Source organism: Convolutriloba macropyga, chromosome 6 (assembly GCF_964194025.1).
Source record: "Convolutriloba macropyga chromosome 6, txConMacr16.3, whole genome shotgun sequence".
Taxonomy (NCBI): domain Eukaryota; kingdom Metazoa; phylum Xenacoelomorpha; order Acoela; family Convolutidae; genus Convolutriloba; species Convolutriloba macropyga.
The window spans coordinates 24,353,178-24,365,612 of NC_134473.1; the positions used below are offsets into that span (position 1 = coordinate 24,353,178).

The following is a 12,435-nucleotide window of genomic DNA, read 5'->3' on the forward strand; positions in this document are numbered from 1 at the left end:
CCTAGAATTGTTATCTAATAAATAACATAGCTGGCAGATTACCGGAAAATAGCCGCGATAGAAGCTTGTGACCTTCCATGGAATTGAATTAACTAGAGACCACTAGACTTTTTGGGTAAGATGTGGACTGTTATTTTTACGAAATTAAGCGCTCTATAAGGAAAAAGCCCTCATAAACCTTTTTTAAAATTAATATTCGAAATCCTAAAATGAAGGCTCTAACACTCAAGAATTAGGGCATATATGTTTGGCACTACTTAGACGCACATTTTTGATCTTTAACTAGTAAATACTCATAAATTGTCAAGTTCATTAAATGAGTTCAGAAGTCATTTTTTGAGCGAGGTAAGTCAAGCAATTGTCTTACAATTGACTAAAAGCAGAACAAATGATGTCACGCTTGCATATTTTAACTGCAAACCAGTAGAAGTAGCCGAAATTGAAAAATCAATGGTCGCAAAAATAATCGATGGAAACGACTAGTTAAAAAAGCATAACAGGACAAGTCTTGAAATACAATCCGAAGAATTGAATGAACATCTGAGAACCAATAAACCTGACCAGCAGATCAATTGAACAATCCCGGCCAAAAAGACAATCTCAAAAGTTGAGAAGATCGAACAAACTAAACAAAAGAAATAATCATTGCTAAAACTCTTGAAGCTTTTACCCTGAACGACAAAAATTATACAATTCAATATACTCATTAACTCACGCTGAAGACTTGAAAGAGATTTATTATCCACTAAAGCTAAATAAAGCTTGAAATATGACAAATGCTTAAAAAATGACAAATGCAAAATTTAAAGAAAGTTTCTAAATTTTGCGGTAATAAAATTTCTAAAACCATGTTTTGGTCCATGGACTTCTGCCATGTAACTCTTCTGCAAGAACGAGAAAAGATTCGTTGGTCTGTAAAGATCGTTAAACTCAGAAAATGTCAAAAAATTGAAAAACCAATCGAAAATTATAACAAAATCTTGAGAAAATTTGTGATATTAACATCTTCAGAACCCTTTCCAGAGACTCTCCAGTGTCTCTATTTCTTTACTATCCAGAAAAGACTTCACTTGCTCATAAATATAAATAAATTTGGAATATAATAGTTTTCAGAAACATTGAAAAAACAGTTTACCAAAAGAATTTCCAAAACTCGTGTTGTTAAAATACTTTTTGCCAATGCATTACTTCTAGCAACTATGCAGTAACTTGTAATCGAACTCTAGAGGAGATTCCTGGGCCCATGGTTTCGGAAAAACTCCTTGGTGAAAAATTTTCAAATTCGCTGATTAAAAAAGCTGCAAAAATTTGTGGTATTAAATAGTTGAGAACCATTTCATTGCCTTTAGAAGCTATGCAGTAACCTATTATCAAACCTTAGAGGAGGTTCGTTGGCGCTTGAGTTTGGAGAAACCTAAAATATGACAAAAAATTTGAAAAACTTGAAAAAATCGCAAGTTTTATATTAAAAAAATGCTAATATTTGTGATAATAAAATGTGAAAAACCATTCGATGGCCAATATAAATTTTTCAGTAACTTGTTATCAAACCCTAAAGGAGATTTCTCGTTCCCGGGTCTCGGCAAACCTACATAATGACAATAAATGTTGAGAACTTTGAAATGAAATAGCAAGTTTTATAAAAATAAAAATAACTGAAATTCGTGATGTTAAAATGTTGAAAACGCTTCTAATACCACTAGAAACTATGCAGTAAACTATTATCAAACCCTGGATGAGGTTCTTTGACAGGTGGCGCTGAAAAACTCAAGAATTGACAAGAAATTCAAAAAAAAATTTGAGAAAAATTGCAGAAATTACTATAAATTTGCGCATTTATGTTTCGAGTACCAAAAGATATAGCTCTTAAAATGGTCATAAAAATTAATTTGTTAGCAATATACCAGTATCAACTTTTACAAACCTCAATTTTAGACTGGTCCAACAAAAAAATCGAAGAAAGAAGAAAATCGCAAGAAATTGCAAGAAACATTTTGGGCTCAAGATCTCCTAAAAATGACCTTTTAACTTTGAAATATGGCCTTCCAAGTAGCCTCACCACTCTAAGCACTTGAAGGACTACTAAAAGCGGCTAACGACCTCTAACGAAGCTTGTTGCCCACTGAGCTTTACCTGTTTTTCCCGTTTTGAAAGCTCAAAGTCATGAAAAAATGGTGTGAAATCATCTTACAAAAATTTAAAAAAAGACAGAGCACCAATACAATCCAATTCTTCGATTGTAAAAACCACGATGTCCCTAATAATATCCGCTATCGCTTCGCGGCTATTAATAACAAAAATGGGCGCAAATCAGGTCAGGAATTGACACTACCAGAAAGTATCTGACTTTAATGTATGTCCTCTAATAACCACTTGGCGCATCACTTCACTCGGTCCATTTTGACCCATTAGTCACGTTACCGGTAACTTTACATGAGAACAATTTATCATTATGGATATTTAGTTTGTTTTAAAAGACGTCGTGAGGCTCAAAGTGCTCACTGGTCGCTTTTAGACAACGGGTAAAAGTCCATGATAATTATAACCACAACTACATCCTGTTGCGCCATCATTCGGACCAGTAAAAACAGAGGATATGTTTTTGCATAATTATTTCTGAATTTCCGAATTTTACCTTCAAATTAAACAAATTTTTGTCACCCTGGAAATATCGTGACCTATCCATAATCGTTGAAAATTTAAAAAGAACTCAAAATTGAGGAAATTTCCATACATGTGGAGGATTTAACCTAAGTTTTGGCCTCGACTAATGGTAAGACTTTGAAAGTCTATTATGGTACAGTTTCCTACTTAGTGGAGCTAAAGTTTTAACTGTTATATGCCTAAACCTGAGAACACTAACAATAAAAATATCCAAAGCATAAAACTCCACATTTTTGCCTTGGAAATTTGTCTTTTGAGTTTCACCATTGTAATGAAATCATATAAAAACTTACTGCTTACTTGACGAAATTGCTCGTAAATTATAGACTAGAAAAGAGTTGGAAAGTACTAACAATCTGTAGCGCAGCTCCAATGAGGAGAGCCTTCATTTGTACACTTAGGTCTCTGGGAAATTTGAGGATATAGTTGTCTGCATTGGTGTACTGCTCCTGGACGATGTTGGAGAATTCTTTGTAGATCTGTCCTATCTTCTTACCATCCACCGTTATCAACTTAACACAAAACATCCATCCCTTCTTTGTCGTTCATTGATTACTCGAAATTAAGATGATATTTTTAGATGTAGTATCACTAGCTAAAGGAATGCTAATATAATGAATGTGACTACGAATAAGTTGTTGATCAAGAGTCGAACACTTTGCTTGGACTTTTTCGTAGAGTTTTTGAACAGGAATCAGTAATAATGGAATGTTCTCAAGTACAGCTGTATCTTCAATTAGTTTCTTAAAAAAGATCTGTTGGAACTTGTTTTCACTACCATTTGTGAACAAACTATTGTTTGTTTTGCACTAATAATGGTTGTAGAGGCTAATAAATTGTGAGAGTAGAAATTAAATTTATTATACACCATTATAAAGGTGTAACTTGCAATTATGGAGTGTATATATGCATAATTTTTGAGAGACGAAAGTGTTCCGACATTTTAACAAGCACTCTCTGTTGATTACACTTTCACACTCACAGAAACTTTCCTTAATGTGTCTGATAGATTTCTTCTGTTTTTGATACCAAAAATATTTCCGTATCAAAAAGACACAATACGTAATTTGGTTATTGATGTTCTGCTACTCACATCGAATGCGTATCCGAGTTCTGCCCAGCACATGGAGGCACTCTCTCCCTTGAGAAGCAGTTTGGGCTTGCCTCTGTGGTCCATCAGAATGTACTCTGGACTAGTACAACACGTGTCTCCCATCTCAACTGAACCTAAATGTGCAATCGATATGCATCCTTTATCACGTGATGTCATCAGTGATCAAACACGTTATCTGAGAAGTTTTCAGTGAATTGCATCAAATCAAATAAATTTCATCCCGTAAATTAAATATTATTTGGATTATATCCGTTATAGCCAGCATGGTGGTAAAAGTTGTGTACATGCATAGGGAAAGATACTTGCCTATAAATTGTCCGGGTGGCGACTCGACGTCCACGTGCATATTAGAGCCACCACAGCCCCCTGGGTTCTCTCTCAGAATGCGAAGCACTTCCTTAAAACCAAATGAGGTTCTTTAAACTGGAGAGCTTTGCGCAAATTGATCTTTTGCATTTCAAACTGCAGAATTCCTCATCTCGTGGTTATTTTTGACGACGAAATTACAAAAACAGTTTAGCAGGAAGCCGATGTAATTTCATTTGATTGCTAGATTGGCTCATTTAATTTAGTTTTAAAAGCCGTCGAAAGATTATAACAAATTGTTCCAACATTTCATTAGACATATATACCAGGCCATATTTTTTCTGAACACGTTTTGCGTTTTGGAAACATAACAGCGGTGCTATATTAGAGCTCTTGAGGAGTAAGTTTCATGAATTTTGTCACTTTGCAACGTTTTCGACCAATTTTGACTGATTTATTATAATTTTAATTGCTCTGCGTCGTCTATTGACCTCGTCATAATTAATTGATAATTAAGATAATTAAGTGTAAAGAATTCGTCAAACATTTCGTGTAAAATTTTGGTAAATTGTTTTAATAATAGAAAAACGGGCGCTAGATCACCATTTTTTAGCTAAAATTGTTCCCTTGTAAGTCGGAATATAACCTATAATGTTTTTATAGCTGCGAAGAAGTAACACGGCTAAATCTCGCTACTCGTCGTACTTGAGATTTTAAATAATAAATTTGCTGTCTTATTCTGAAGAACTCACAATTTTTAAGATATTTTTATCAACGAAAAGTTAGTTACATGATTTAGCCAGACTGCAGCAGCCTGTTGCAGTGTGGCTAAATCATGTAACTTTTACTTTTCGTTGACAAAAATATCTTAAAAATTGTGAGTTCTTCAGAATAAGACAGCAAATTTAGTCGGAAAAATTGTTTCGACTGTTTTTAAAGTGAATATTGTTTAAAAACGCTTAAAATAATGTTTTAAAATTCCATTTATTCAGATTTGTTTTCAGCTGCCACCATTTTGATCGTTTTTGACATTTTTAATGAACTTTATGGCTTACTTAAAAAAATTGATTTTAATCACTAGTTTTTCAAATCCCCGGGTCGCCACTTCTTAGTAGTCATACAAGCATCATATATGATGGCATACAAATCATAACCTATTTCCTAGTACGCTCCTTGTTTGTAAGAAATCATAAATTATCCTTGTAACATTACCGAGAAATCATTTATGAACCTAATAAGATTACCAAAATAGTACATCTAATTTTTATCAATATTTTTACCATTAGCATTTTTTAAAGTTTTTAACGATCGTCACTAAGTTATTATAATTTACCATGTACTTTTTTCATGAAATTTAGTAACTTTTTGCATTTCATCGTTTTTACCGTGCGTTTTGTCATTTTACTTCAGCCCAAAAATTTAAGGTCTCCATAGCTTCGTAATGAGACAGAATTGAGTCAAATGAATAACAGAATTTGATATATAAAGGATTCATGAATTGCTAACGTTGCAAATTAATTGAACCAATAAGCGTTTTTGGCCCTCTGATGGAACATAATTAGTTAAATTTAAATTTTTTAATTTACGATTAACGGTTTTAACAACAATGACTTCTTTCAGCGAACAAAAATGATTTGCTGGTAGCTTTGTCTTAGTGCAGAAATTAAAAAGAAAACTATTTTGTTTTATCATTCCATTTTTTGCTAAATATTTATTCTTTAGTTTGTTAGCTTTTGTTTTCTAAAGAAAAAAATGTGATCGTTATTTCTCTGACAATTTGTTATTGGTTTTGTCGGCTATCTATGTCAACAAAAAGGAGTTCGCCTCAATGCTTCAGATTTGCAATCAATGATTAGTTTCAAATTGTGGCAGATTGTTTCATAACTGTAAAAGCATTTAAAAATCTCTACTGTTGAAAACTTTTTACCTCAATTAAAAATGAGCAGTTTCTGTTTTGAGAACTTTTTATTTTTGCGTAGCCTGTGAAAGATTTCCATTTTCTAAAATTTCCCACAGCAGTGCCTCTTGCTTTGAAAAAACAAATTGATTCCCTTAATTTGGCCCATGTAAGTTGTTATCATTGATGGTACATTTTTTTATTAGAGTTCAAATCAATTTACTAATTTAGCAAAAAAAAATTTGTAGATTAAGAATTTTTAAGATTTTTTGCTCTCAGGCGCCAGAGAGGTGATTTGAGTGATATATCTTAAACAAACAAATTAATGAACAAAAGAATATTGAGCTGTCGATATATTTAGTTGAATTAGCAAAGTTGTATTTGTGCATCAGGCCAAAGTCGAAATGAGGGATTTAAATTTAGAAGAAAGTTAGAGAGCGAACATTTAAAGTGAACTAGATTCTTTGAACAGAATTGGAAACTCAATTTTGAGGTGACGAATATAAGGGGGTAGCAGAACTTGGTGCCCCACCAATGTGGGAGTTATATTAAGCGGACGCTTATGAAATTTTAAAGTCAGGTACACCTAATGATCCTCTCAGGGTGATATACCTTTTGGGCCAATCCGACTTCCCAAGTCCGAGTTATTAGCACCGGAAGTGGTGTGATTTGAAGGTTTTCGGTATTTTGAAAGGAAAAATGACTGTTCGAGTATGATACAAGGCTAGTTAAGGGTTGCAAGGGGCATCAAGTCCAGAGTGCTGTATGAGATGATCACGGAAAAGGAGTTAGGATCACTTTTGGGTTGTCTGCGGTAAATAGGCTGTTTTTACCGGAAGACAGTTAACACTTAAATTGAAATAGCAATTTCTCAAAAAGTTGAAGTCGGATTGACCTGAAAATTGGGGGATAGACTAATTTGGGTACGAGGAATCCGATTTTGAGGTCAGATTTGACCCCAGACCAACCTGCGCGGGACTAGCGCACGCCGGTGCTGCGGGACATAAAATTTAAATTGCTCGTGGAGTATTGGTAGTAGCTTTATGATTTTTAGAGGGTTAGTGTAACTTTTCAAGGGCTTTCTAATGGTGTTATTTTTAACTTCCGGGTGCGACCGGAAGCCGGTGCTTCGGGTTGACCCGAGTGCCGAAAATCGGAAGTTGGCCGTTTTGAGTGGCCGAATGACTTTGAAATGGTATTAATATGATAACCTGAGACAATTATTGACAAAAAATACCCACCCTGGTCAATTTTGACGAACTTGGATTTTTCGGGTATCGGCACCCACGACTCGTTAAAAAATTTCAAATTGCAAACGATTCGCAACGGCTGATCAGTTGGTCATGAAACTTGGCAGGCAAGTGGGTGGCACCCTATAGTTACTATAAAACTTTACCCGAAGACGTTTTGAACACTACTTCGCAAGTTATTAGGTATGGAAATTTGGGGTCATCCGGGAGGTTGATGAAAAGTGTGCGCGGTCATTGCTGGTGTTCTTTTAGGAGTTAGGCAATAAAAATTGGTGGGTGGTTGTAACTATGCTAGCACTTTCCGTGCCGATAGTTATTTTTTTACCAAATTTGCCCGTCATCTTTTGCTATTGACCCCTAACTGACCTCTAGAGGTCACACTTTTGAGCTTTTAGGAATATAAGACTTTTTGGCCGTCTTTAACTGGGGAATTGCATGAAATAGTTTCAAAATTGGAAATTACAATTGGTTTTTGGTTTAGGGTTGAGTTTAGTTATTTATTCAACACGTGATTTTTGACAGGGATTGATTGCAGCTAATTAATTTTATAGCGGAAATAGAGGTATAAGAACTTTTCAGAACAACGTTCATTGTTTACTAAGCAAACACTGATTGACATGTCAAGTACAAATAAGAGATAAAGTGGAGTGGATTTGTTTACATAAGAGTCCAAAGGTCGTGTACTTAAGATAAGGAGAAAACTGAACAATTGTTGGTAGCAGTTGAAGGACAAAGCATAATTTGCTATTGGTTTGTTTGCATAGCAAACAAAGCCCTCCTACAGAATGTGAGAGATTTCAAGTGTAAGTTGCAATGTTTACTTAAGAGATTAAGGTTTGTTTGCTTAAGATAAGAGCGTATTGGTTGAGTATAAATTGAAGTGACACAAAAATTTAGAGAGAGGCAGAGAGAGAGAGAGAAGCAGACTTTGGAGATTTTGGGAGAACTTCAGAAGTTTGGTTTCGAACAAGCGAGAGAAAGTAGTTGGTTTAGTGGGACTAAACCTTAATAGAATTGTAATTGCACGACCAGTTGGGATACTGTGAGCGAGTTTTGATTTAGTTCATTTGGGAAGTGACCACAAATATCTTTATTATTATTATTTTAATTACTATTATAAATTGTCTTTGAGTTTGTCCTTTCCATTGATGTGCAAGTAATTGTCTTACATTTGTTATCCATATAACTAGAATTGATATTACGAGCCCCATTGTGAGTTGACTTATATCAAGGCAATCTAATTTGCAACAGCATACAAGAGTGGAAGAGGGGAAATAGCAGAGTAACAAATTAACGCTTGCTTCACCAATTCAAAACCTTTGGTTATTTTATTTGATCGATCTTCTGGGCGACAGAGTCCCCTCACTGTTGAGCCTAGCAGAAGTTCAGAAGACGACATTGGCGCTCCTGGGTGGGCTTCGTTTCTTTGTTACTTGTTGCTGTAGATTATTTTCTGATAATTTGGAGAGCGTGCGATATTTTTCGTCGGTGAAACTGCTGAGAGCACACCGAAAGTTGAGTTACATTTGCGGTTTGGGTTACCAATAGTTTAATTATGTTTGGTTATCAGTTGGTGAAGCGTTTTCCTTCACCAGGCTACGAATTTTGGGAAGATTGGCGTGAACATCATTTGAGCGCTGGCACGAAGCTGGGATGGACCGAAGAAGAGATGATGAAGTGGTTGCCTACAAAATTGTGTGGGTGGGCCTTGAATGCAGTAAGTGATTTACCAAGAGGTTATTGGCGGTCAATTCCAGAGAAGCAAGCATGGACACTGACCAAGACGCTGTATCAGTTTGACATACGATTGTCTGACAATCCACTTTTTTATGAGCGAAGCTACAATTTCTTTGTTAGAGGGAGAGCGGGTGATAGGACGAAATTCAGTGAACCCAGTGATACTGCAGATCAGAGAACGCGACAGCAGTGTTCTCAAAGGAAGGTGATTGATTCAAGAAGTAGCGCTGGCGTTCCTTCAATTGATCAATTTCGGCAACCTGGCAGAAGTTCTGAAGGGTTTGGCATTGGGTCCAGCTGTGGTGTATCAAGAAAAGGAGCTTTCGGTAAAGATCTCTTTAGAGACGTGGAAGATTCGAAAATTGCTGAAAGTGGTAGTAGAAGAAGAATTCCAGGTGACGGCGATGAAATGCAAACTGACCTGAGGTCGATTTTACGGATGAAATCTGTGGTCAAACAAATCAGGAAATTTCTAGAGCAGCACTGAGAGAATATGAAAACAGTGGATTCAGAAAAAATCTGACAGAAGAAAAAATCATTGAGCGGAGAGTTGAGTCTTGTGGACCAGATGAGCATCATGCTATGGGAAAAGATTGTGTACTGTCACCAGAGTCTGGGGAGCTAAACAATGAACAGTCGGATGATGACAATTTGTTTGAAGACATTTCGGATGTAGAGGAATTTGATGTCAACGATGCAAGAAGCAACACAGGTTTTGCCGCGAGTTTGAATTCAGTTGCATGCGACACCGTAACTGCAATGTGATCATGAAAAGATCAGTCTGAAATGTGGGGAATAACAAGAAAAAGGGCAGCTGAAAACAGGCTACTATAGGTCTAATGCTGTTCCGCTGCGATTACGCAGAAACCACAATTATTATTATTTTATAGCGAGCTATTTTGGTGGTGGTGTCAAAGCTAGCAGAGACGATATGTTGGGAGCCTGGGCCTTGATGCCGTTGAAGACAGGAGGTATGGACCAGAAGTTCTGCAACTCAACAAACGTGGCTGATGAGACACAATTGTGTACAACTGAGTGCACTGTGGACACTTTGGAGAATTGGACAAGTTCAGGAGTAATTGATCGGCCGTTGGTGTCTGAAACACAGAAGGTTCAAAACGATAAGGCAGCAGGTGACCGAACTAATTTTGCACAGTTGGGAAATGAGTTGAAGGAATGGGTGCAATCGCAATTGCATGAAAGTCAGCTTTGTGATAGTGTTTTAGTCGAACCAACAGATGAGCATCAAAGGGAAAGTGCTGGAGTTGACAGAACAGGGAAATCCGATCAGAATTCAATTACTACAGTGTTGCACAGTTGGGTTCATGATGATCAACAGCCCAGGAGGGAGGACTCTTGCGGGTTTTCGGTGGAAGTTGAGCAGAATGTGGAAAGAAGGATTGCATCACGATTTCCGGAGATTGCGAAGCTGTTGCTAAAGAACCAATTGTTGAGCCGGAGGGAGAAGTGGAACCGTTTGGAAGCATCAAGACAGCAGTCATGGAAGAATTACAGGAGAAATGGTAGCTACAGTGGAAGAAGAGGTGGACATTTATTCAAGCATCTAAGGAAGAAGTATTTCATGTAAAGGTGAACGAGTGTATGATGAGAGGGACGTTGACAGCTAAGTTATTCAAGCTTTTAACCAATTTTTGGCTATATTATTTTAATTTGGTTTTTTAGGACAAGTTGATCAAGCACTATAGCCGTAGGGAGAAAATTTTTTCAAAAAAGTAAGATGACTTGGGGATATGTGTAGCTTTGGTAGCTCTATTTTTAGATTTTTTTACTTTAGTGATTTTAGGGTTCCCTGGGGAGGATGTATGTCAGAGGCAATAGAGCTTGGTCAAAAATCAATGTTGATGAAATAGGTTGAATATGTTAAAATGTTGAAATGCGAAAGTTTTCAAATCTGATTAAATCAACCGCTATTGAAATTTTAGTGCAGATAGTTTATATTAAACCGGAGCTAAAGCTAAGTGGTTCACTTCACTGGGTCATCTATTGTTGAAATACGTAGGAGTAGGTCAATCGGGTCACAAGATAACGGCTTGCAATTATTCGGGAGAATAATAATCTAGGAGGGTGGAGTGTAGTAGTCCTTAATTTTTGTAAAATGACATGGGAGAGTGAGAGTAGGATATATAATTTAGGTCAAATTAGACAAGTTAATTAGGTGTTCGAATTAAACTTTCTTTCTTAAAGTGTTTTTGTTTCGAAGGCGCCAGAGAGGTGATTTGAGTGATATATCTTAAACAAACAAATTAATGAACAAAAGAATATTGAGCTGTCGATATATTTAGTTGAATTAGCAAAGTTGTATTTGTGCATCAGGCCAAAGTCGAAATGAGGGATTTAAATTTAGAAGAAAGTTAGAGAGCGAACATTTAAAGTGAACTAGATTCTTTGAACAGAATTGGAAACTCAATTTTGAGGTGACGAATATAAGGGGGTAGCAGAACTTGGTGCCCCACCAATGTGGGAGTTATATTAAGCGGACGCTTATGAAATTTTAAAGTTAGGTACACCTAATGATCCTCTCAGGGTGATATACCTTTTGGGCCAATCCGACTTCCCAAGTCCGGGTTATTAGCACCGGAAGTGGTGTGATTTGAAGGTTTTCGGTATTTTGAAAGGAAAAATGACTGTTCGAGTATGATACAAGGCTAGTTAAGGGTTGCAAGGGGCATCAAGTCCAGAGTGCTGTATGAGATGATCACGGAAAAGGAGTTAGGATCACTTTTGGGTTGTCTGCGGTAAATAGGCTGTTTTTACCGGAAGACAGTTAACACTTAAATTGAAATAGCAATTTCTCAAAAAGTTGAAGTCGGATTGACCTGAAAATTGGGGGATAGACTAATTTGGGTACGAGGAATCCGATTTTGAGGTCAGATTTGACCCCAGACCAACCTGCACGGGACTAGCGCACGCCGGTGCTGTGGGACATAAAATTTAAATTGCTCGTGGAGTATTGGTAGTAGCTTTATGATTTTTGGAGGGTTAGTGTAACTTTTCAAGGGCTTTCTAATGGTGCTATTGTTAACTTCCGGGTGCGACCGGAAGTCGGTGCTTCGGGTTGACCCGAGTGCCGAAAATCGGAAATTGGCCGTTTTGAGTGGCCGAATGACTTTGAAATGGTATCAATATGATAACCTGAGACAATTATTGACAAAAAATACCCACCCCTGTCAATTTTGACGAACTTGGATTTTTCGGGTATCGGAACCCACGACTCGTTAAAAAATTTCAAATTGCAAACGACTCGCAACGGCTGATCCGTTGGTCATGAAACTTGGCAGGCAAGTGGGTGGCACCCTATAGTTACTATAAAACTTTACCCGAAGACGTTTTGAACACTACTTCGCAAGTTATTAGGTATGGAAATTTGGGGTCATCCGGGAGGTTGATGAAAAGTGTGCGCGGTCATTGCTGGTGTTCTTTTAGGAGTTAGGCAATAAAAATTGGTG

The 12,435-nt window shown here is 36.7% G+C and overlaps 1 protein-coding gene across 1 annotated transcript in view; it reads right to left on the reverse strand.

Moving 5' to 3' along the window:
- LOC142340884 (phospholipid scramblase 2-like) overlaps positions 1 to 12,435 on the reverse strand; it is a 102,113-nt gene that overhangs the window by 8,806 nt on the left and 80,872 nt on the right. Inside the window, exons 5-7 of the mRNA XM_075391653.1 lie at positions 4,085 to 4,175; positions 3,758 to 3,891; positions 3,018 to 3,176 (exon numbers count right to left, since the gene is read on the reverse strand). Coding sequence (XP_075247768.1) covers positions 3,018 to 3,176; positions 3,758 to 3,891; positions 4,085 to 4,175 — 384 coding nt within the window. The remainder of the gene's footprint in view (positions 1 to 3,017; positions 3,177 to 3,757; positions 3,892 to 4,084; positions 4,176 to 12,435) is intronic.